At 35.0% G+C, this 25,017-nt stretch overlaps 1 protein-coding gene across 13 annotated transcripts in view; it reads left to right on the plus strand.

The window, feature by feature from the left end:
• Positions 1–25,017, plus strand: part of TAFA5 (TAFA chemokine like family member 5) — a 421,374-nt gene that overhangs the window by 217,560 nt on the left and 178,797 nt on the right. For all 13 annotated transcript variants that reach the window (XR_011904141.1, XR_011904142.1, XR_011904150.1 and 10 more), the window contains one exon: positions 11,556–11,705. Coding sequence is in view for 4 of the 13 variants with exons in the window: in XM_072340709.1 (XP_072196810.1) it covers positions 11,556–11,705 (150 nt within the window). In the remaining 9 variants the exon portion in view is untranslated. The remainder of the gene's footprint in view (positions 1–11,555; positions 11,706–25,017) is intronic.

Below are 25,017 nucleotides of genomic sequence, written 5' to 3' on the forward strand. Positions count from 1 at the left end.
CAAGTGCTGATTGGTGCAGCTGACATGCTAGAGGGAAGGGGTGCCATCCAGAGGGACCTGGACAGGCTTGAGCGGTGGGCTTATGCCAACCTCATGAAGTTCAACAAGACCAAGAGCAAGGTCCTGCACCTGGGTTGGGGCAATCCCAAGCACAAATACAGGTTGGGCAGAGAATGTGTTGAGAGCAGCCCTGAGGAGAAGGATTTGTGGGTATCAGTTGATGGAAGACTCAGTGTGAGCCAGAATTGTGTGCTTGCAACCCAAAAAGCCAACCATATCCTGGGGTGCACGAGAAGTGGGACCAGCAGGTCAAGGGAAGTTATTCTGACCCTGTACTCTGCTCTCATGAGATCCAACCTAGAATAGTGTGTCCAGTTCTAGGGACACCAAAACAAGAAGGACATTGAAAAGTTCCAGAGGAGGGCTACAAGGATGATCAGAGGGCACCTCCTCAATGGAGACAAGCTGATGGAGTTGGAACTCTTCAGACTGGAGAAGGCTCCAGGGGGACCTTATAGCAGCCTTCCAGTACCTGAAGGGAGCTTGCAGAAAAGCTGGGGAGGAACTTTTTGCAAAGGCATGTAGCAACAGGATGAGGAGAAATAGTTTTAAAGTGGAAGAGGGTAAATTTAAACTAGATACCAGAAAGAAAATCTTTACTATGAGTCTGGTGAGACACTGGAACAGGTTGCCCAGTGAGGTTGTGGATGCTGCCTTCCCTGGAAGCGTTCAAGGCCAGGTTGGATGGGGCTTTGAGTCCCATTCAGTTGAATATAAGAAAAGTGCTTCTATCTGATGATAAATATAAGAAGCCATGCATTTCTAAGCATCTTCGTCTTGAAGGTCATATAGTACAATACATTCTTCTTTGAATTATGAGTGCACATGTGTGTTTACCAATGTACATACTTTGTATGTTTAGAAAACTATTAGCAACAGTCTGTGCTGTCTTGGTAACCTAATCATAGGATGGTACACCATGGGTGACAGTAGATTTCATTCATCAAAATGCAGAGTGAGACACTGACAGGACTTATTTTAGTTTCTTTTTATTAAAGACCTTGATCTGAGGAAGTATTATTTATAAGGCATTCATTGGGAAATTAATAGCATACTTCAACTTTTTATTAGCTAGTAAAACTGATAAGCAGTACATAAAAGATATGGACTTTGTTATAGAAGGAATAATAAAAAAAAGGTTAACAAAGTTTTTTAAAAGGTTATCAGCATAAAGACTTCTTAACACTGCCTTCTGTCATATGAACTCATACCTTGAAGTTTTGCTTCTGCCAATAACTCTGTTTCTATTTAAGTCTGTTAAGTCTTGCACATTTAAACACAGAATGTATCTGTATACTACAAATGCTTGCATTTTTTTCAATATCTTGAAATTAATTCTTTATTTGGTGTAAACAGATGAAACGTTGCATTTGAGCATTAGGCTCTGTGTGTTGTAGAGGTGAAAAACTGGATGAATGTGTAGTATAAATGTGAGGTGAATAAATGTTTATTTGTTTAAATTGAAGACATTGTGGATTACAAATAGAGTATCTCTGTAAATGTATATTTCCAATCTTGAGTGATTTACTGTTTTTTAAAGGTATTTGAGTTGATTCTCATCTGTGTTCACTGTACTGTTTTTAACCAGCCTTGTATATATGTAAAGAAGGTAAAAACTTTGTGCTGTCACCCTTCTCAGAATTGTGCAGAGGAAAATCTTATCCCATAAATGGTTATCTTCTTGGAAGTCTAGAAACATGGATATAAAAATCTCATCTATAAAACTTTTAGTTTCATCATTTAGTTTCATAAGCCATTTTAAGCAGAACAGATAAGAATGGTTAAGGCACCAGTGAAAATGGCCCAGAAAGAAAATCATTCCTCCTATTCTGCAGAACAGCTGAGTATAATAGCAAGCACACTCAGGCTTCTGTCACATTTGTGTAAAGCACTGTTCCCAGACAAACCTTTAAAATGAAAGCCATCACTCAAATTCATCCTTTAAAGAGTCTGTCAGATTCACTTCCTCTACGTGGTGTTAAGCCTGGTATTAGTCTTATAGGAAGGGTATATATTGCACACTGTGTCTATATTTTTTCCACTTTTAAGACAGTGTGATCATCTAAAACCCTGTGGTGTACCTGGGGTTTGTGTTTAGGGATTTCTTTTCACTGCCACTTAGGCCATGTAGTTACTAAAATTTTGTCATGTGTTCACAGTATCTAAACTAAGAGCTTCATTGCTCTATGCAGTAAACACAGAGATGCAAGTACCACTGAGGAACATTACAATGTTCCGGTGAGCTCAGTAATGAAACTCTGAGAACTTACCAAAAAGAAATAGCAGGCACAGCAGTTACATGCTATTATGTTCTGGTCCTAGTGTGCTTGATTTGAGAATTCATGGTACCATATAGATTAATTGAAGCTATACATCATAAACATACTTTATAGTCACTGCAGAGGCAGAAGTAGTCTATGAGGTGGCTTCAAACTTTTCCTCCTAAAGCTTTGGACCTCAGGATATTTTGTCTGCTCAAGGTTCTCAGCATCAAGCCCAGATTTGGGCTTATCTGCAGTACTTCAAATTGATGGCATATATTATCTGGTGAGATTATTAGGTACAGTAAGAAATTCAACATTGTTAAAATTTTTTTCCTTCTTGAATGTGTGTATCAGGCTATCTCATTACCTCTCTTCTTCAGTGTTTACTCTTTCAATATTTTGAAATAGTATTATAAAATAATTGTAAATATAATTATATATATATATATATATAATATTATAATAGTAACATATAAAATATCATAAAATAACCTTTAATTTCCTGGGGGTTATATGTGTGAGCTGTTGCACCTATGTGTTCTCAGGACTGTACTGTACTGCAGAGCACAAATCCTTATAAGACTATGTTTTGGATAGAGAATGTTTATGGACTCATTCCATGGAAAAAAATTGCAGAAGAATTACAGTGATATGACAGTGAGTCCATGGTAAGCATATAATACACATTACAAAAGAACAAACAAGCAAGCAAGCAAACAAACAAACAAACAAACAAACAATAAAGGAGGGGAAAAAAAAAAAAAAAGAAAAAGAAAGAGAGAGGAAAAAACTGCTCAGGATCAAAAAGCTTTTTTAAGGGTTAAAGAAACAGTGTAGGTATTTCCAGTTTAAATGTGACTTTGCAGCAGAAATCAAAACCTGCTGGTGAATCTGGGATTTAATTTGAATTTTCAGCCCTAGGAGAACCTTCTTTTCCTGCTGTTGTAATTCTAATTAATAACACAAGGAAATATTTTTTCCTTTGTGTCACAGTACGTTCCCTGGAAAGAAAATCAATTCTTGTCTCATAGGCTTTTGCAAAAAGGGAAGAGTAGTCACAGACAATAGTGAAAATAAACAAGTTTATTTTAACAAAATGGAATCTTCTAAGAATGCAATGGATGGTTAGTGTGGCCATGACAGGAAAAAAAAAAAATAAATAAAATCAATCATTAAATTTTTGATTCACAGGTCTCAGTTAGCAGATGGCATGTTTGTAAGGTCAGATGTGGCTAGGTAGTAGTTGTTTTCATCTCTACAGTTTGGCCTTCTTGTTTTCAGACTTGCTACAGGTATGGAATTATAGAATTCCATACCTGCATATGAATATCTATAAGAATAGAATTCTACATTTATAGAATCATAGTTTGACTTGAGTTGGATAGGAGATCATCCAGTTCCAACTCTGCTGTCATGGGCAGGGCTACCACCTGTTAGGTCAGGCTGCCTGGGGCCTCATCTAGCCTGGCCTTGAACACCTCCAGAGCACAGTTCTTATTGTGTAGGAACATCTTTCCTGACTGATCAGATGGTTGGGGTTATTATTTCTGTAGTATCATAGTATCATAGTATCATAGTATTGTGCGAGTTGGAAGGGACCTTAGAGATCATCAAGTCCAACTCCCAGGTTTCAAGCCCCCTGAGTAGCGAAGCGGCACTTCTACCCCTGCACCACAGGGGGGATTCGAACCTGGGCCCTCCGGTGCCGCAAGCAGCAGCTTATACCACTGTGCCGCTGTAGTTTAAGGACTAAGAAATAGTGATATGATCTGAAGCAATAAAATTTCAGCATATTGATTTGTCTTTCCCATATGATCTCTACTGGGCCAAATTTTACCTCAAGTCTGCTGCTGAACCTGCGATCTTGCAGTACATATCTTGATACTAGTAAGCAGGGCACTTATATGATGGCATTTTAAAGTCTGTTATGTGTAAATAGTTCTTATGTTATTTGGAAATGGAAAACACAGTTCACCTGTACTGCTAGATTATGTCTACCTGATATATGACTTTATCTGCATGTTCCTTCAAACTGATTTTATGCTCCCTGCAGTGACATATTTTGCTAACACAGCAGACTTGTTCCTTCCTGACGTACAGCTTCTGGCTCCAACAAATGTCAGTAGCTTTTTAGACAAACTTGTGCTTTTTATTCCTGTCTTTCTCAAGAGAAATATCAGCATCTCTCCAAAAGCAGTTTTCCCCCTGTGGCTATTCTGTTTGTTTTGTAAACAGACTAGGTTTATTTTACATGTAGAGGCTGGTAAAGCAGTCTTTTTTTCTGTGTTTTTTGTTGTTGTTGTTTGTTTCTCCTTTCTTAACAGTTTTAAGAATTTTATGGGAATAATAAGAGTGAAAACTGTTTCATGACTTATGCAAATAAGCATAGCTATGTTTAATCCTGAATTCATGCAATTATTTCCCTTTTTTAACTAATTGAGTTCTCCAGAACCAATTAACTGAACCATCATGAGAGGGAGGGAAGAGGAGGCCCTTTGAGCTGCAGGTCTTGCAGGTCCTCCTTGGAGGAGCTTTGTGTTACTGAGATTTTTGCTTCAGACTGTCTTATACAGTGGAAAAACTTATGTAGGAAGTTGTAGGAAGAGGAAGGACTTAAATGCATTGTCGTTTCTACTTATCTTTCATAGCATTGGTTATATGTTTTCCTTATTTGTAGGGTCTTCTTTTAATTGACCATCCAAGAAGAAACACAGAAACTTGATACAAAACCCCCCAATTACTTTGTGGATTAGGGGATTATTACTGTAACAATCATGAAAGATGAACCAGCACTGATGGGATTTGTTTGGTTGTTTTCTTTGTGAATCTGTATTATAGATATTTCTCAAAGTTGGAAGCTATGGTCCATCACTGAAGTGAGGAGAGCCAGGGTTACAGGTTTTATTGGTGCTGCAGCCTAAAGTGTTTCCAGTCTCTGTGCTGGGATCAGCAAGGCTCTCCTTGAGAGATCCAGCTCTGCAAGATTCTGCAACAAGGCCCATCCCAGTCCCAGACTGGGCAACCAGGGGTGATGGTGTGATGTTCCCAGACTCAGGAACCAGGCACCTCCCTGGTGACAGTGACTGACTGAGGTCAGGCTGGCACTTGGGCCTGAGCTGGGCTCGAGGGCAAAAGGTAGGGTGAGGCAAAGCTGTGGGGAGCTGGAGACCAGGCTTACAGTGGCCTTTCTGGGTCAAGGGCTGTTGGCCATGAGGCTGACATGAGATCCTCAGCACTGAGCAGAGTGAGGAGCCCCAGGGGGTGAGCCTATTGCAGCCCTCAGTTCCCTGAAATTAAGTTTCTGGAATATTTTCCTTTTTTCTTTCTTTGTTGTAATATGCAGCATATCAAATGTGCTGGTTTTGATATGAGACTGTATGGGAATTTGAGGAATGACATTGCCACATACTAAAACCACTGAATGAAGATGCACTGAATCAAGATAATAAAGTAGTGTACAAGGAAGGAAAATGTATTTTTAATTAGATTCATGTATACAAATACCTTAGTTTCATATTTATTTATACAACAATGGCTTGATATTTTTCAACCCTTTTCTGGCTTAGAATTCCCCTTTGTGAAAACTCCATATGAAAACTGTTTCAGAATCTTGTCCTTTATGTTTATAACTTGTATGAAGTTAGGTTTTGCATATATATTTTTTCTTTGTGTTACATTGTTAACAGTAAGATGCTAAACAATTGCATTCAACAGCAGTATCAGATTCCGTAAGTTAGGACATTAGTTTTGTCTAGAAAAAAATGACATTTCAAAATGGGTTCTTGAATCTCCACAGACGTTTTTTTCCTATGCAACTATTTAGAAGAAGAGAATCTATCTTAATTAAAATTTACTGCTTATTTCAGAATGGAAGGGCTGAAAGCTATTTTTCAATCTTCCTAATGTCTGTCCTGTTTATGTGCTTTAGATGGCTAAGTGGTAGCCTGAAAATTGCAGTAAGATTAGTAATTACTAAAGGGACATAATGTACTCTGCTGTTGCAGTGAAACTCTGAAAATACTTACAGTCTCTCTTTAAAGGAGAAGGCATTCATCTTATTTTTCTCCTGTTATTTATATCATTTTCTTAACTGCATTCTACAGTGATTTTTGCTTTGTAGAATGAGCACTGAAAACATGCTATGATACCAATTCTGTTGTTTTATACAACTAAAACCCAGAATAATTCCCTCTAAGACTGAGGAACCACAGCAGTCACATGGCAAGGATGATTCCAGCCAAATATAGCTCTGAACCTGAAGCAAAGCAAATCCATGGGAAGTTTTTTTTTGTTTGTTTTTTGTTTGTTTGTTTGTTTGTTTTTTGTTTGTTTGGTTTTTTTTTTGTTTTTTTAAATATCCATCTTCCACTTTTGATTTACTGGATACCTGTATGTTGCACTGGCAAATTAAGATATCCTAATAAGTTACTTTTTGTTTATGTGATAGTGACATCTGACTTGTTTCCTATTGATGGCAAATGTATAACCACAATAAAACTATATAACACATAAAAAAGATTGTTTCTAAAAAGTTGTTTAACTGTAGAAGCATGAATTTTTGCTGCATAATCTGTTACTTCAACAGCCACAGTATGTTTCAGTAAAAAGATTTGGATTCTGCAGTATCCTAAATAACATGTTAAGTGTCTTGGAGGCAGATGCTTTGAGTGCCAGAAACTGTTGTAACATAAAATGGAAGTATATGAATTCATTCTATTAAAAAAAAAAAAAAAAAAAAAAAAAAAGCTTGTCTATTGCATATGTTAAAATTGAAACAAGATTCTTTTTGAGAGCTGTTTTGAAATCATGCTCATTCATTTCTCATGCTGAGATACAGAAACTTAGCCAATTCTCATTTGTTGCTTTACATTAAGTAGTATTTTTTTCAGCAGTTTTGTTGGAGTTGCTCTTTCTCATTTTATAATACTTGAATTTCTACAAATTTTGCTGTTGCCACTTAAAAGTGAGTGAGGTACTTTGGGGAAACCTGTCCATTGCCATAATTTCTCTTGTTTTAAACCAAAACTGCAAAAGGTTTGATTGTCTGAAATTATATGATGTTTAAGTCAAAAGATCTTGTGGCAGAACATCTTCATTGAGGAAGGATATATAATAAAAAAAATAAGTTCTGTTAAATACATACTTAAAATCATCAAAATATGTTTAAATATTTGACATTCAGTTTAATGTCAAGTCGTAAATTATGTGACACACTTAAGTTCCCCTTTGTTTCAGTGAGAATTGTTGATATTCAGCTCTGCTCAAGATTTAGCATGGCTCTGTTGTCAGAAAACCTTCAGTATTGTAATAGAAAGCTACTGAATGTATTCCTATGATCTGATTTTGAAACAGCTCCTGCATTGTGTTCTCTGACAAAAGAGTATCTGAATCTAGCCAAGATTTTTAATAACATCTAACTTTATGCATTTTAAACTAAAAGAGCTTGTGTTGCTAGGCATCAAATTGATGATGCATAGAAAAATTATTCACTGGAACTGTAATATAAACCTGTATACACAGTTCAAGAGGTTTTTCTGGATGAACATAAAATCTAAAACCCTGGAAAGACCTATATATTTAGATCAAGTTTTATTGCCATTCGACCTACAGATATTACGAGCTCATCATCAGATTTCATTTACTTAAATTAATTTGGGGAAAAGTTTTCGCTTTACAGCATGAATAAATTAAAAATTCATAATACCTATAGCTTGCTTACTAAAGTGAATGCAAATTAGATTTTATTTGCTGTTGGAGAACAGAAGTATTTTCCTCTTTAAAGCAACAGCAAAGAAATATCTGAAATATCTAGACGTTTAACTTAAAAAAAAAAAAAAAAAAAAAAAAAAAAAAAAGGGTTATTGTAACTTTGAAGGAATCTTTATTCTTTATTCTTGATACATAAAACAGTTTTAAGAAGACATTTTCTTGGAAAATAAACAAATACCCTTTCAGACTTTTCAATGAATCTGAGTTCTCTGTTGGTGCTTTTTTTTTTTTTTTTTTTTTTTCCTTCAAGATTGTTTCATTCACGTAGAGCAGAGGTGAACTGCTTTGTGTACTGCAAGTATATTACAGTAGGATCTACTAAAAATATTGGCCTTTTTCCATTAATATCCTCAGAAGTAATTGTGCCAACTTCCCTGAAAATGAAAGGCACCCTAATTCTTGAAATTGCCTTTAGAAGGAGTATATGCCTTCCGTTCCATCCCTTTAAACCTTATATTTCTAGATAAAATTCTTCAAAAACAAAACTAGCATTCAGATCATGTAAGTAAGATTATCCTGTATGTTCACTTTCTACTTACTGAGAGACAGAGATTTCCAGATGAATCCAGATGTTCTAGAGGTGGGCCTCCATAAACTTGTCATTTGTTTTGCATGACTTATGGCCATCTAAAGCCAAGTAACAGTTGATATAAAATATATGCTTGCAATCTTTGCAACCGGTGACACAATGACAAGAAAGTACTAATGTCACACTAAGAGGGAAGTTTTGCTGCAGATCTATGATAGCTTTTATTTTTCTTCTGCAGTAGGAACAAGAATGGCAATGGATAAGTGAATTATTTAAATATTTATCTTTAGAATCTATAAAATATCTCAAGAATCTCTCTAATATTCCATTATTTTTAATAGCTGCACAAAGTTCTTTGAAAGGCAATGTAACATCATCTTTTTATAGCAACTACTCTCATTTTAGGTACCCAAGATTTTGAAGCTCCTCAAAAAAAAGAGGTTACTATGCCTGAAAAAAATCAACATCTTTAAAAAGGAGCAAAAATAACTATCTGAAAATAATAATTAAAAAAAAGGAAAAACAAATAAACAAACAAACAAATGAACAAACAAAACCCCACAAACAGCCAAGCTATCAAGCTATCTTAAAATGAATCTGTGTAGATAAAGACAGGTTAAAAAGCAGAAAATATTGTCTATGGACATGTTTATCAACACTCACTGCTTACATTCCCACATTCCCTATAATTTATCTTTACATAAAGCTTCAGTGTCCTTTTTATTTTGAGTGTAGTTCTTATTCACCTTCACCATGCTATAATGCTAGTCCCTTTCCTATGAAATGGGGTTTTATACAATGATTTACCTAGATTATATGATTTAAAAGATCTTTTAATGAAAATAGCAATAGTATAAAGACTCAAGATAGGGGAGAATAAGATAGCCCATTCTCACAGGAGCACTTACTCATATCATAAATACTTTCCATTTTTCTTTGGTTTCCATTCAATTTCTATTCTCAGTGCAGAACCCTAATCGTGATGTTCAGATGCCTAAGGGGTCATGTTCTAAATACATCTCTGATCGTGTCTTTTTAACTTGATCTACTAAGACAGCTGCATTCCTTGGGAGGGATACATCTATTGCGACCCTAAATGAGATGTGCTAGCAATGGGTGAAAGTGAATGCTTTTTTTTTTTTTCAGCTCAAAATTTCTCAGTGTGTGGATTTCCCCTGCCTGCATTTGAAGAATCACATGCCACTTCCTTTCTTGCTAAAACATTTCTTTCTAAAGATTTCTGAGAATAGAGGGAAAAAATAACATATAACAAAGTAAAAATTCCCTCATCAGTATGTTTATCCTAAGATGTTTTTGTTAACAGTGTGTGTGGAAATGAGTAGAAAGCTCATGAAAGCCAGGATTGACTTAGTTCATATGTCTGATTGCCAGCAGCAATTAAAATATTACAGTGATATTGGCTGTTGAATATCTTATCTATATTTCTGATGGCCTAATATCTTTATCCCATTTATATTTGCATGAATTTTTAGATCATTTTGTTCTATAATCATCTATATGATTCTTGCTTTTACCACATTGTACATTCACTGCAGTGTAGGTGTTAGAGCAACCTGAAATTTAGGTAGCTTAGCACTGAACAAGTCCCAGCACTGTTGACAGCCTACAATGTTTTGGTATTCTGACAATTTCAGAACTAAAAGCACATAAAAGAAAAACTGAAGGCTGATTCTGAGAAGAATAGGAAAAACAAAAACAAAAACAAAAAACAACAACATCCCCCCCCCAAAAAAAAAAAAAAAAAAAAGTATAAAGGAACATCATTAGAGCTGTTAATTAAACAATACTTACATACAGTTCACTATTTTTCAGTTCATGTCAATGCAGATTTAAAATTCCTTGTTTTTCTCTTGTTATTTTTGAAAAGTTCAACACAATGAAAAAATAATCACTTTGAATATTCTTTAAACTGTAGACTAAAAATACAATATTACATTTATTTCAATCTCAATATTTTATGAAAACAGAATAAAGTTTGTGGATTGCAAACATATTTTTGCATATATTTCTTTGAAATGTTACAATTTATGGCTTACAAAGAGAGAATCCAATAGAAATGCTGTTTAACGCTGTACATATGCAAAAAATTTTGGTAATGGTGATAGCTGGAATTTTTTTTCAGTCTTACAAAGCACTGAAATTCTATAACGTATCTTTCAAATTTTTGTAACTTTTTTTCTTTTTTTTTTCTTTTCTTTTTGTCTCTCACTTTATAATCCAAGCTGTAGGGTAGATTTTTCATAGTATTCAGTAAAAACTACACATACTGAAGAAATAGGTAAAATGCAGACAGTGGTCCTGAGCATTGCTATTTTACTGTCATCTTCAGAATAGTTATTTTGTAAGCTTAATGGAAGACAAGAGACTAACTGCTTCAAAACTGAGTCAGGTAGAGCATGAGTTGCTAAGACTCTATGCAAAGCAAGAGCCAAAGCACCTGACAAAATTGGACATTATTTGAAAGACCTTGTCTTTCAGAAATAACACATGAAGCAGTTAAGACTAAATAATATGAATACGGAGAAGGCCTTTAAATATTGTTTGCTTTTTTTTTCCATATACTTAATCATTTTTTCTGAAAGTACATGATGAGCGTGCAATTTAAATTTAATGGCTGTAAAAGCAGATTGTTCCTTTACTTAGAAGACATGAGTAAAAACAACCTGTGTGACCTCAACTCTCTGGTTTTTATGGAACAATAATTGTTTTCTGACAGAACCAGTTGGCAGGGTTTTCATATGTCCACCACAAAGAAAAATTGTATGTCATCTCAGTTGTATTATATCCATCAGCTGACTGCAATTTATTATGGAGTGTCTGTGGTGACGTAGGGTTGTGACTCTATTTGGCGGTAATAGATTGCCTGCAGTGCATTCAGTGACTCTGGTACCTGTTGCTGGTTCTTTTTCCAGGTCAGCTGGCTGCAGGTACATGTGAGATTGTTACTTTGGACAGAGATAGCAGTCAACCCCGAAGGACTATAGCTCGACAAACAGCTCGCTGTGCATGTAAAAAAGGACAGATTGCCGGTACAACAAGAGCAAGGCCAGCCTGTGTTGATGGTAAGAAGTAAAAGATCTATTCAATTAGTTTCTGCCAATACAAGAGTGGTGTCAACTAGCAGTGTGTGTCAGCAGATAAAAACTCTTTAGGTAGAATTTTTGTATGTTCCTACTAGCGCTGGTAATACTACTGAAATACCCAAAAGGGTATAATTCAAGTGATTTTTTTTTTTTTTTAATTTGAATTTTTACTTTTGTTTATAGATGGATGTGCATTTAAATACTGAGAACGTGTTACCATCGTATTTTGCATGTGATGACTGTTTCAGCAGTGAAATTGCATTTTTCCCTCTGCATTTTACTCCTTGTAGTATGTACATACATATAAAAAGCCACTAAAGTGCCTCACAGATGGGGAACTAGTGTCACTGCTCTTGTGTTGAAACTTAATGTTGAAGAAAACATTGGTATTTTAATTGAAATATAATAATTGAATACACCTTATATGTCCAGTGTTTCTTCTCTTTTAAAACGATGACTCTGTATGATTCACTGCAGATGCAGTGATAACATGCAGACTGGAAAACTGCTGACACAGAAGGAGATGTGAAAATATTTCACTCTGATACTGTTTTGTGAGATGAATTTCTGCACTGCAGCTAAATAAGATGTTAACAACAGTACAATCTTCAAGACTGGTCTGCCTGCACACATTTAATGCATTAGGAAACATTCATAATAAAAATGAAAATTGGAAATATGTAGAAAATAGATGATGCAAAATGGCTTGTTTTGACCTAGGCTTTGTTAACAAGTGTGGAAAGAGGCTTATGTATGGAAATATAATAAATTTACAGAGCCTTTGAATACAGTCTAGTTTGAGTTCTCAAATAATAGTTGCTGAGAATACCTCTCCAGAATTTGGTTTTACCAGCTATTATCAAAGACAGCTCAAAGGAAATCTAAGAGCCTACTCACAAAACTAAATATAGAACATCATGCACATTCTATTTTTGCATTTTCCTTTCAATGTTTTTGGTACTTTGTAATACAGTTTCTCAGCTGTCTCTCATAATTTGATTCTATACCAAGAAATTCTCTTCTTCCCTGTTATAGTGTAAAATTTTTAAGATTTAATTGCTTAAAAAAAGAAATTAATTTCCTATATAATTTATAGTTGTTTTTGACAAAACTACTTGTTAGGAATCAAAAAAATTCAATAGTGTTAGCATTTTAAAACAACAAAGTTATATGGGAAAATATGAGTTCTTCATCATCTGATGGGAAAGAAGCATTTTTACTCAGTCAGCTATTGCATATGGTGAAATTCATTTACTTTAACTTGGCTATCCAGAGTTAGTCACTCTGCTACTCTGTCTGTCTGGATTCAAGACACCCCTGGTGATGAAATTAGACTTCAGACAAATAAAATCTATCTGTGCATAAAAATAGATTAGTACCTCTGGTCATCCAATTGTGACATTAACATAGCTTCCAAGTATGGAAGTTTTATTTAACATTTGAAAATATATTATTATTATTATTATTATTATTTCATATTATTGGAATATCACAAAGAATTACTATTTTAAATTCTACGTCTGCTTTCCATGTTCCCCATCATCATTTTATAAAAGCAGAAGGATAGATTAGTGGACGTATGTTAGATATTATTTAATCAGAGAGGATTCTGTATGTAGTACTTCATTTTGAGAACTCAGTAGGAAATTTGTCATTTGAAAATTAGAGTTTCCAATTATGTGTTCAAGCACTTTAGGTAGTTGTATTAAGATTGAATAACATAGTTCTTCATTCTTTTTATGAAATGCTTATTGTTGAGATGTTGGGCCATTTTCTAAGAATGTAGGACGTGGTATTTTGCTTTTCATGACCATCTTAGGGTTATTTTGCAATCAAATCTTGAAAAGGTTGATAATTCTTAGAATTATGTTGAAATCTTCTATCTAGCAGAGATTCCATTCACTTTTTTTCCACTGTCCAAACAAATCTTTCTCTGAGCTTTTGTAAAAGGGATATAGAATGTGGTTTTGCTTTTTTTATTTTATTTGTATTATAACTGATGTTACAAATTCATTGCTATTTATGATGTCATTTCTGCTATCAAAAACAAAGTTTAATACCAGATATTTTTATATGGTTTTGATTTTAATTACATTATTTTTAAAGTAAAGCTATCAGGTTAGATCTTGGTCTTTTAATAATTAATGCAAAGTTGCTTGAGAAGTAAGCAGGCATAGTAAGTTTGACCTCCTAACCTACTAACAAGAAAAAAATATATAACAATTGCATTACAGCTTCCCTTAAAACTATATTTTGAATCTGCACTATTTATTTTTTAAAACTTTAAGGTGCATCACGTTGCACCAGGTTCATTGTTTAATGGGAGAAGTACCACTGAACATATTTGGTTATGCTATATATTTCTGGAGCTCTGAAATGTGAGTGTCAATTATTACAGCAAAAGGAGTAAGCAATTTAAGGGCTCTTAAACCTCAGAAGCATTATCTGAGATTGCACTTGTCAGCGTACCTGCCAGAATAAGGCCTGAGTTGATTACAAAAATCCACTCTGATTTCCACTGCTACTCACCTAAGGTATTTTCCAAATATATGAAATACAGTATCTGTCAGATATAGAGAACTGTAATTCTTAGAAAATGAAAATGCTGTGTTTAGGGCTTGGTCTGAGCGTAGTATGACAAATAGGACTTTTCTGGAAATGTCATCCAATCCCTTTTTTTTTTTTTTTTTTTTTTGCTTGCCGTCATGTTAAGGTATATTATTTCCAACTGTGTTCCTTAGTCATTTTTTTTGGAGATCAAATTCCATACTAATGACCTCAGCCACATTACTTAGATAAAATGCAATATTTCAACATAGCATCTGGTTTTGTAGTGCAGTATTTTCCATATGTGTCAGTGAAGCTTCATCAGTTTTTTAATCTGGATCCTGTAAGAGAGCAATAATTCTCTATTTTTCTCCAGTGCATAATTTGGAATTGTTTTAAAGCAAGTGACAAAAGTCCTTAGTAGCAGTGTGTGTACAAATGAACCCATGATTTTTGTTCTTTCAAGAAAAAGACTGTCCAAAATTAATATTTATTATGCCAAAGTTTTTTGAAGGATGCAAGAACATTAACCTAAGGAACATGTACTGAACATGTAAATGTTAAATAGATTACAGGAATTCTATCCAATATATATTTATAGAACAAAAGTAAATTGAAATTTTCTTTTGAAAATAGAAGCAGCTGATATGAGGAAAAGTGGGTATTAGAAAAGTGGTTTAATTATTTCAGGAAAATGAGTTTGGTGCTGTTTATTTACCCATATTCTGTGATAAGAAGATTCACGTGCTTCGTGTTTGAATTTTGCCCAAAAAGTAATGTGAAAAAGCCTAGAACATAGATCCTGAGTTCCAGAATTCCTGAAATTTTGAATAGCAGAACCTCAAGTAACTGAGTTCAAGCTTTCAGACAATTTATTTGTATACCTTTAATTCATTTGCAAACATTGTAACAGGGTTTATATATATATATATATAATTTTGTTTGTTATAATTTGTTCATATATTATAATTAATATACTTTTCATCTGTCATTGATTGTTGTTGTTTAACACAGAAATTCAAGATCCACAAGGAAGCCACATTAGTTTCAATCAATAATTCCCTGCTCTTCTCATTAGCTCTAAGAGTCCATAGGGAGGTGGAGAGTTCAGAATTGATCATTAATAGAATCCTAGGTCATGCACTTGAAATAAAACTCAATTTAATACCTGGAGATCTTCATAACTCTAAAGTACCTTATCCATAGTAAAAATAAATAAATAACATAAAATGAAATAAAATAAAATAAAATAAAATAAAATAAAATAAAATAAAATAAAATAAAATAAAATAAAATAAAATAAAATAAAATAAAAGTAATGATTTTCCAGAAAGGATATTTTAGCTTAGTCAAATGTTTATATTATTTATCCTGGATTTATGTGAGGTGATGGATATCTGCCACAGATAGCAGATTGGTTTAGTGATTTCCACAAAGTAATTAATTATACACCAGTCAGGCACTGTAAAACATGGTAACGTATTGACATAAGTCAGAACCATTAGGCATACTCAGATTTAGAACTTCTACAGAGTTCTGCTTCCTAATGACATGTAGATCTATGGTTCTACTACAGATTAGAATCATAGAATCACAGAATGATTTGGGCTGGAAGGGTCCTTTAAGACCATCTAGTTTCAGTTCCCCTACAATAGGCAGGGACTCCTCCCTCTATACCAGGTTGATCACAGCCCCATCCAGCCTGGCCTTGAACACTTCCAGGGAAGGCAGCATCCACAACCTCGCTGGGCAGCCTGTTCCAGTGTCTCTCCAGACTCATAATAAAGAATTTCTTTCTGGTATCTAGTTTAAATCTACCCTTTTCCACTTTAAAACCATTTCTCCTCATCCTGTTGCTACATGCCCTTGTAAAAAGTTCTTTCCCAGCTTTTCTGTAAGTTCCCTTCAGGTACTGGAAGGCTGCTACAAGGTCCCCCTGGAGCCTTCTCTTCTCCAGTTCAGAGAGCCCCAACTTCATCAACCTGTCTCTATAGAGGAGGTGTTCCAGCCTTTTAATAATCTTTGTGGCCCTTTCTGGACCTGCTGAATGTCCTTCTTGTTTTGGTGTCCCCAGAACTGGACACACTGCTCCAGGTGGTGTCTTACAAGAGCAGAGCACAGGGTCAGAATAACCTCCCTTGACCAGCTAGTCCCACTTCTCTTGATGCAACCCAGAATATGTCTGGCCTTCCGGGCTGCAAGCACACAGTGTTGGCTCATGTTGAGTCTTTTGTCTTCCGACACTCCCAAATCCTTTTCCTCAGGTCTGCTCTGAAGCCATTGTCCTCTCACCCTGTATGTGTAGTTCCCTGGACTTTCTTTTTTTCCTGTTTTGAAAATTGGTGTTATGTTTCCCTTTTTCCAATCCATGGGAACTTCACCAAACTGCCATGACCTTTCAAATATGATGAATAGCAGCTTGGCAACTTTATCCAACAATTCCCTCAGAACCCATGGATGGATTTTGTTGGGTCCCATGGACTTGTGCACCTTTGAATTCTTTAGATGATCTTCAACCTGGTTTTTGCTTACTGATCTGTGTTCTTACCATTACTTTCTGCAACTTGGGCAGTGTAGCTAGAGGCAGCGTGCCAAGATTCTGTCAAGGAAGTCATTGAGCACCTCAGCTTTCTCTATAACCCTCATGACCAGGTCTCCAGTTTCCTTACAGAGAGAACCCATATATTCCCTGACCTTCTTTTTATTACTGATACCTCTGTAGAATTTCTTTTTCTTCCCCTTTATGTTTCTGGCTAGATTTAATCCTGTCTATATTTTAGTGTTCCTAACCTTATCCTTGTCTGCTCAGACAACTTGTTTGTAGTCCTTTCAGGTAACCTGTTCCTGTTTCCACACCCTATAGACTTGAGCTTAAGTAAATCCAGGAGCTCCTTGTTGATCCACAGAGGTATCCTGGCATTCTTGCTTGCCTTCCTTTTTCTCATAATGCACTACTTCTGGGCTTGGAGGAGATGGTCCTTGAATACCAAAGAGCTTTCTTGGTCCCCTCTTCACTCCAGAGCTTTCTCCCATGTGACTCTGCCAAGCAGTTCCCTAAAGAGTTTGAAGTCTGAAGTCCAGAGTAGCAAGCTTGCTGGACACTCTCTTTGACAACCTAGGGATTTTTAAGTCCACCATATCGTAGTCTCTACAGCCCTTGAGCTGCCCTTGAGCTTCACATTACTCACCACCCTTTCCTTGTTTGTTAGGAGAAGATCCAACCTAACACCTTTTCTTGTGGATTTCTGTACTACTTGGAAGAGGAATTGATGATCCAGGAAAGCTTATGGACAAATCAATCAGAGATTTAGAGAAATTAGGTTAAATTAATTATGTTATAAACTAATGAACTTTTATCTAAAGTTTCTGGAGGATTATATATAGATTGAATCACTTTGGATATATAAGGGAAATAGATCTGGGATAACTGTGAATAAAATCTAATTTAAAATATTTTTCTAATCCTTGTAACTGTAATGAACTGACCAAATTGGAATTATTTTGCACTTATTTTACATCTGCCTTTGATGTTAAACCTGGCATCAGTACACCATTTCAGGTTAAGAGATAACTGTATTTCTAAATGATCATGCAGGGAAATATTTAGGAAAGCAAAATTTAATTATGTGATTTGGAAGGTAGCCAGAAACCAGGGGTTAACACTGGTACTGTTGCAAAGAGTGCTGTGAGAACTTTAATTGCCTCTAATGTTTAATGCCTTGCTTTCACATTTCATCTGAAAGACAACACCTTCAGCCTCCCAGTGTTTCATTAGATGCATTAGTTCACCAGTGCCAGCAGCTTCATTTCCTTTAGATCCCAGACACTCCTAAGCAGTCATCCATGTAGTCTAATCCTCTTCCCTCTGTGTGCACCGACAGCAGTTTCAGCCTGGAAAAATGTTTGGAGGTTATGTGACATTAGACTGTGGAACAATTTTCTGAGGGAGTGGCTAGAAGCCTAATTACTGCAGACATTTTAAATTGAACTGGATAAAATACTAGAGAATGTATTATGCATTATCACTGGGCAGAGTTTTCTGTGGTTGATTTGTTACAGCAGAGCATTGCCAACAATCACACTGGAATTGCTTCAGTCTGATTCATTAGCTAACTTCAGGTAATAGGTCAACGTGACATTCCTAATTCCGGAATTTGGTCATTGTAAACTCCCTTTTCAGACAGCAAGATGAGATGGGCACATCAAGGGTCATGCAGTGTCAATGTTGGAATCACCTCCTGAAAGCTCCTCTCTTCTCTCTTCTGGGATTAAAAAGCATAGAATGATGAGCAAAGTAGGTTTGCTGCTTGAATGTAATGTGTGTAAACACTTCAGGTTATCAGATCCTCAGATCACCTTCTGGAAAAGTCACTGTCTTCACTGATTAGAGGTATTTCAAGGGGAAAAAATAATAATAAATTAATATTTGGATTACCTTCTCTGCTTGTCATCCTAGGTTCTAATTTTCTCTGAAAGACAGGGGAAAGAGGAAGTTTCATTAAAATTTGTGTGTGCAGGTGGACTTCTGTTATGGCAACATGCTGATTTCTAGTGAGGATAGGGGGATCTAGATAAAGAAGTATTTGTTAATACCTCTACTAGAGCTAAATGACATTTCTGGCACTGTGTAAAAGCAGCATCTTGTTGGATTACTTTTTAAATTTTTTCTTCCCTAAATAATCTCATTAAGCACAGAGAACTACAAACAGAGATCCAGTATGTTTCCTGAAAGTGAATCAAGAAAGAGTGTAATATGGTTAGAAATGGCATTTTAAACCTAAACACCACTTTATTTTTAACTTACCTTTGATTTAATATCTGTGGTGGTAGATGATGTATCAGAAGACTCCTAGAAAACATTGAAATTGATTGCTAAATTGGTGACAACATAAATAGCTCAGCTACACCCAGCACTTGAAATAGACAAAATAATGCTAGGCATTTTTTAATGCCTCTTTCAGAGTACTTTGCAAAGGGCTGATTCTGAGAAAACACCTTTCTTGAAGATAGAACCTTAGAAAGCTAACTTTTAAAGGTGATTGTGGAGTTTCCTTCTCTAGTGATGTTCAAGACCCATCTCAACACCTTTCTCTACGACCTACTGTAGGGAACCTGCTTTAGCAAGAGGTTGGACTTGATGATCTCCAGAGGTCCTTCCCAGCCCTGCAATTTTGTGATTCTGTAATAAAAAATACCTGTGTTTCCTGTTTGCATAGGACTGTATTTTTCCTTTACATAAATTGTCTTACTGTTGTTTCATTTCTGCAATACCATGGGAATGGAAGGTGCATTGTAAATACATACAGTCCTAGATGGAAAAGCAATTTCAAACGAATGACAGAGTCTTTGTTTGTACAGCTAGATATGTAAATGAGAATATTTAGATTCTTCCTTTTGCTAATTACTCAGGTTGGGGAGTAAGAAATGAAGAAGTTGGAAGAAGACTGAAATATCTCTCCACTTCTTTCAGAGTTTTCATACTCACAGTCGTTCCTCTGGTCATCCTTCTTAAGTGGGCATATAACATCATTACCCTTCCTCTCTCCAACAATCATGCCCAGTACCTTGCACTACACAGTCACAGTACTCTTCATTTAGTACTTCGTGCTACAAAATGCAGGGAAGACAATGCTAATTTTGAGCACAACAAAGGCAGAAAGAGACATATATTTATACAGAGATTAAAAGAGGAAAGAGCTGGAAGGCAAAGAGAGAAGAGCAAAAGTCAAAGAGAAAGGAGAGAATGTGGCAAGGATGTGTGGATTTCAAGTAACTGCTTTCACAGTCCTGCATAATAATAGGAGTCAGTCCCTCAGACCTTGAAAGTAATCTCTTTTTTTGTTTGTTTTACATTTCAAATTTAATGTTGGGAGGATATATGATGCATATTGAAAAATATAAAGAACAACCTATCTTTGGCAACAGTTGTCAAACAAACTGCTGAAACATACTAGCCTTACATTTTGATAACAGAAAGACATCAGAATTTAGAATAATGTGGTAAGACTTCAGAGTTAGGAAATATACTACTAGATCTCTAGTTTCTGCTTTCTCAGTCTTTTTTATGCAAAACAAATGTCCTGTGTTTTTTGCATGTCAGACCTTGTAAGTGGAAGTCTCAGATCATATGAATTTTATAAGTACCCACTCTTTGCTCATTTTAATTCAAATCAGGCTATAATTCTCTTATGATTTCACTATCATACACTGAGAGGTGCTGTATTGGTGCTGGATTCCTTCAACAGTAAGATGAACTGCATTACCTACATTTCTTGGCAGCACTGGCTGCTGATCCATCACATTTTGATATATTCTCACGGATAACATAGAGTCTGGCTAGTTTTGAACTCTGTCCTATATGTTTAGAAACCAAATATATATACTAGGTATCACACCGCTTTCATTTCTGTAAATGCTTTACACAGTATGTGTATTATTATTTTTTTAAATAATTTGATGTTGTTTTTCAGATTTCCCTTATTATTCATGGTATATATGTAATGAATGTATGCATACATATATAATATGTATACCCATGCACACGTACGTGTAAACTGTTTTATATATAAGTGAATGCTACATATAAAATCCAATTGTATTAATAGCTTTATGTGGCATTACAATGAATATATTCATTGTATATGGGAGCTGAAAGGCCAAGACACAAAACTGTTCCAGCAATTAGTGTTTCTGCTTTGAAATTATTTGCTTTATCATGGGTGATCTAGCAACTCATCAAGACTTAGAAAAAAGTCACTGAGTAAAATGTTACAAAAAAATAAATGGAGAAAGTAACCATCAGTTGCAATTGTTCCAAACTATTAATTATACCTATAATTGTAGTTTCCAGGACAAGCCAGAGGACTCAACTCAGTTTAAAACCAGTGTAAGAGGCCATCTGTCTATTACAATGGCTAAACTAATTTATTAAGAATTAAGTGGTGCCAGCTCTTTGTGTAGGATATTCTAAAATGATATTGTGTGCAGTGTGCAAATAAAGATTATTGGAGGGTTTCTGTACTTGAAGCAGTTTTTTGCTTTTGTTCAGATGTTGATGACTATGACTGGAACATGAACATAAGTTTAGATCCTATTACAGAATTAATAAAAAAAGCCTACTCAGACAGAACGATGTGATTCCTATCTTGAGATTTTTATAATTTAAGGTTCGCATACTTCAACCTCTTAGGCAAATTAGGAATTCTATTGAAACTAATGAACCTGTTTCCGTGAATTTAAACTTACTGGACCAGTACTCTCTGGACAGATAGATATAATAAAAAATGATAGAATCAATGCAGTGATAAGCTTCCCGTAAGAATAAATTTGGAGAAGAGATTTGGATGCATATATAAAATAATTTAAATTCTGCATATTTTTCTTTCGTATTTATGATTTTCATTTGTTGACATCTTATGACAATAGTGTACTTTTCACTTAAAAAAAAAAGATACAGACTTTTTTTCAAATTTGAGAGGATTATTTGAAGCTTATTTGACACACTTATGAAAGCCTGGATCAGTTCTGGATCTAATGTTCTAGATGAACCTGAATGAAAACTAGAAACCAAAAAGAGAAAAAGCAATATTTCTACTTATATTCCACAATGTGACTCTGGGATGTGACTTTGTATCCCCACAGCAGTAATGCTAGATCCCTACCCCTACTTCTTACTCTTTGTAATTCACGGTTACTTCTGAAGTCATATTTCTTTTGGACCCAGTTATTAGTTTCTTCCTCTTTGTGTGTGTTTGTATGCCTGTTGTTGATAAACACCAGTTAACTCATGGAAGTCTCAGTTTTTCTAGCTTTTCATACAGATAAGCACCTTCATAAATAACAACTGATAGAATTCTTGATTTTACTGTTACTCACAGCTGCTGTGGTAGCCCACGAGAACAAATGACAGTTCTTTATGGCGCTAAGACTACAGAAATTAAAAATACTAGTCTCTCTTCTGAAGAACATACAGTTAGAAGACTGAGAAACGGAATCATAGTAGACAAATCATGAGAGTAACAGTCTTGCTCTAGTTTTGTTTATTTCTGTATGCCTGTGAAGGAAGTGAGTGCTGCTGGGAGACAGATTATGAAAGTTTGTGGTGGAAATAAACACTGAAGGTGTAACAATTTGCAGAAGAAAAGAGGATAATATGGGTGGGTATGCAAAGAAGTTCATGCTTATTTTTATAAGAGCACGAAGAGTGAATAATTTCAGAGGGAGTCAATGCAGAACACAGAGACCTAGCAGTGTTTGAAACAACTTATGTCCTTATGTCTTTTCTTTTGCTATTAATAAATTTATTTCTGTTAGTTTTCTGATATTTTTGACCATGGTGTCTTCACTATATTCTTCTTTTCTTTTTCCTTTTTCTTCACATCCCTTTTTTTTCTTTTCCCTCAATAAATAAATAAATAAATAAGAATTAGAGTTAATTAATTCTTAACTACTGTACTTTTTTTTTGTAACAACAGGAAAGAGAGCAGAGGAATAATAGCGTTTCTTTCTAGACATCAGGCATAGTTCAGTCAGATGGATGGATAATTTATCTTGCAAAGAAAGACATTTTGAAACTCGAAAGCTAGTTAAATTAGTCATGTTTGTGTAGCTTCATATTTTCCTCATTTTTTTTTTTTCATCCTTTATAAAAGTTGCTTCTGCAAACTTGTGCCCTTTTCTCACACACTTGTTAGCAGGCATTCATTACATTCCATTGTCTTATGAAAGGAACATGGAGTGGAAAAAGCACTAGATATCTAAAACGTATGATAACTCTTTGGTTAGCTGGTATACTTGGAGTCTATATTGGTGTAGAACTACTGTTTTCATTTCCTTTAACCTTATTTTTGTTTACAAAGAATTTTCATGGTTCTGGGGAGGAGAGCCTTTCTCTCACAAATAACTACAGTACAAAAGTTTCTTTAGTTCCTTTTATTCATTTATCTTGGTTAGACTGTTCAGACCTGGATGTCCTTCCCCTTTTCTTGCAAAGAGCTTATAGATAATCATGTTGCTAAAAATAATCTGAATTAAAATATGAATAAATCTGTCCCCCATACACTGGGCAGTAGGACAAGGACATTGCACATAATATTTTCATAGATATATATCTTCTTGTCCCCTTTCTAGCTCCAGTGTACAGTCTATATATATTATTGTTTTTTGTTTTTGTTTTTGTTTTGTTTATTTTAGTTTTTAAAAAATGTTGATCAGTCCTGATCTTTATGAGAAAGGGAGCTTGGATGGAGAATTTAGATTTGAGGAGATGGAAGTATAGTCAGTGTAAAAATGGGGAAAATAGATGTGCTACTAGATTTCTTATGTTGAGAGACAGGTAATTTTATAGAACGTAATTTGCAGTTTTGCCATAATGAAAGAGGAGTAACATCTCACATCTGCTTCAGGGTAAGCACTTGCTTGTGGATAACTCCAGAATAGTTAATCACATGCTCAAATACATTATTATTCATCACTCTGCCCCTGTCATAACACTGACTTCTCAGTACTTTTCAACTACATTTACAAAAATATACTGGTAATGAGCGAAGGGTGATGAATTCTCTAAGGGTTGTATTACAATGGCCAGTAAAACAAAGAAAAAAGTTGGTTGCTCTGTCTAGCCCATGAATCCTTCATGGACAGAAAGTAACAGAAAGGAGCAATTAGCAGTATTTCCTTGGTATTATCAAAAGCTGATGATGAGATTGCAAGTTTCATCCTTTTTTATTTGTTTATTTGTTTCGTTTTGTTTCTTTTTTTTTTTTTTTCTCCTTTTTGTTTCTTCTTTTTTCTTTTTTCTTTTTTTCTTTTTAAAATTTTATTCCCATGGTCACTGAAAGCTTTTCCTAACAGTTGAGACGTTTTGAAACCATGTGCATTTGAGCCTTCATAGTATCTTCAGCCAATCAGTTTAGCTGACAGGAAATGTCATGTGACGTGCCTCATTGTTCTGCTGTGTGCTTTAAGTGATGTTTATCTTTTCCTGTGATGCTCAGACCTCTGTGTGCACATTCATATGTAGTCTTCTAGTAGATCAGTCTGTTTAATTTGCCCTCATAAGGTTTTCCAGTGCTTTGATTCTGTTTCTTCTTTTGAACATTTATTTCAACTGTGTATTTTCAGTTTTAAGACTGAGTAGCGTAGCTGATGCAGTTTTGTAATACTTTATTACATTTTCCTGTTTTGTTCTTTTTTGTTTCTGTGTAAGTCATGCCATTCCTGACAACCACTGATTTCTGAATTGATGTTTATTTTGAAACAATTTTAGTTTCATTTCCAGAAATCTCCTTTAGATGATTATGGCTAATTAGGAGAGTATTACTTTGTATCTGTAGTCAGAGCTGCTTTCTATGCACATTAGAATGACTTAGGTTGGAATAGCCTTTAGATATCATCATTACTTTGCTTTTATTGACATAGACTTTCAGCTGTCATTTCATGATCTTTCACAGCACCTAAGATCTGTAGCTTTCACAGTTTTCTTTTTACTACTCAGAATGCTGTATTTCCATCAGTGTATGCACCTCACAGTTCCTTCTGAACAAAAGCTACAACATCACAGTTTCCTAGTTTTCAGACATTCTGACTTGTGTTCACCTACATTTTTCCTCTTCATTAGTAAAATAGTGCAGATTTCTCAGAGTAAGATAGTGCCAGGTTATCCTTGATATTTTTTCTTCTGATTTCCTTCTTCCTTTCTAATAAAAAAGATGCTAAAAGCAGAATATAATTGTAGTGTTAGTCC

This window comes from Excalfactoria chinensis, chromosome 1 (genome assembly GCF_039878825.1).
Source record: "Excalfactoria chinensis isolate bCotChi1 chromosome 1, bCotChi1.hap2, whole genome shotgun sequence".
NCBI lineage: Eukaryota > Metazoa > Chordata > Aves > Galliformes > Phasianidae > Excalfactoria > Excalfactoria chinensis.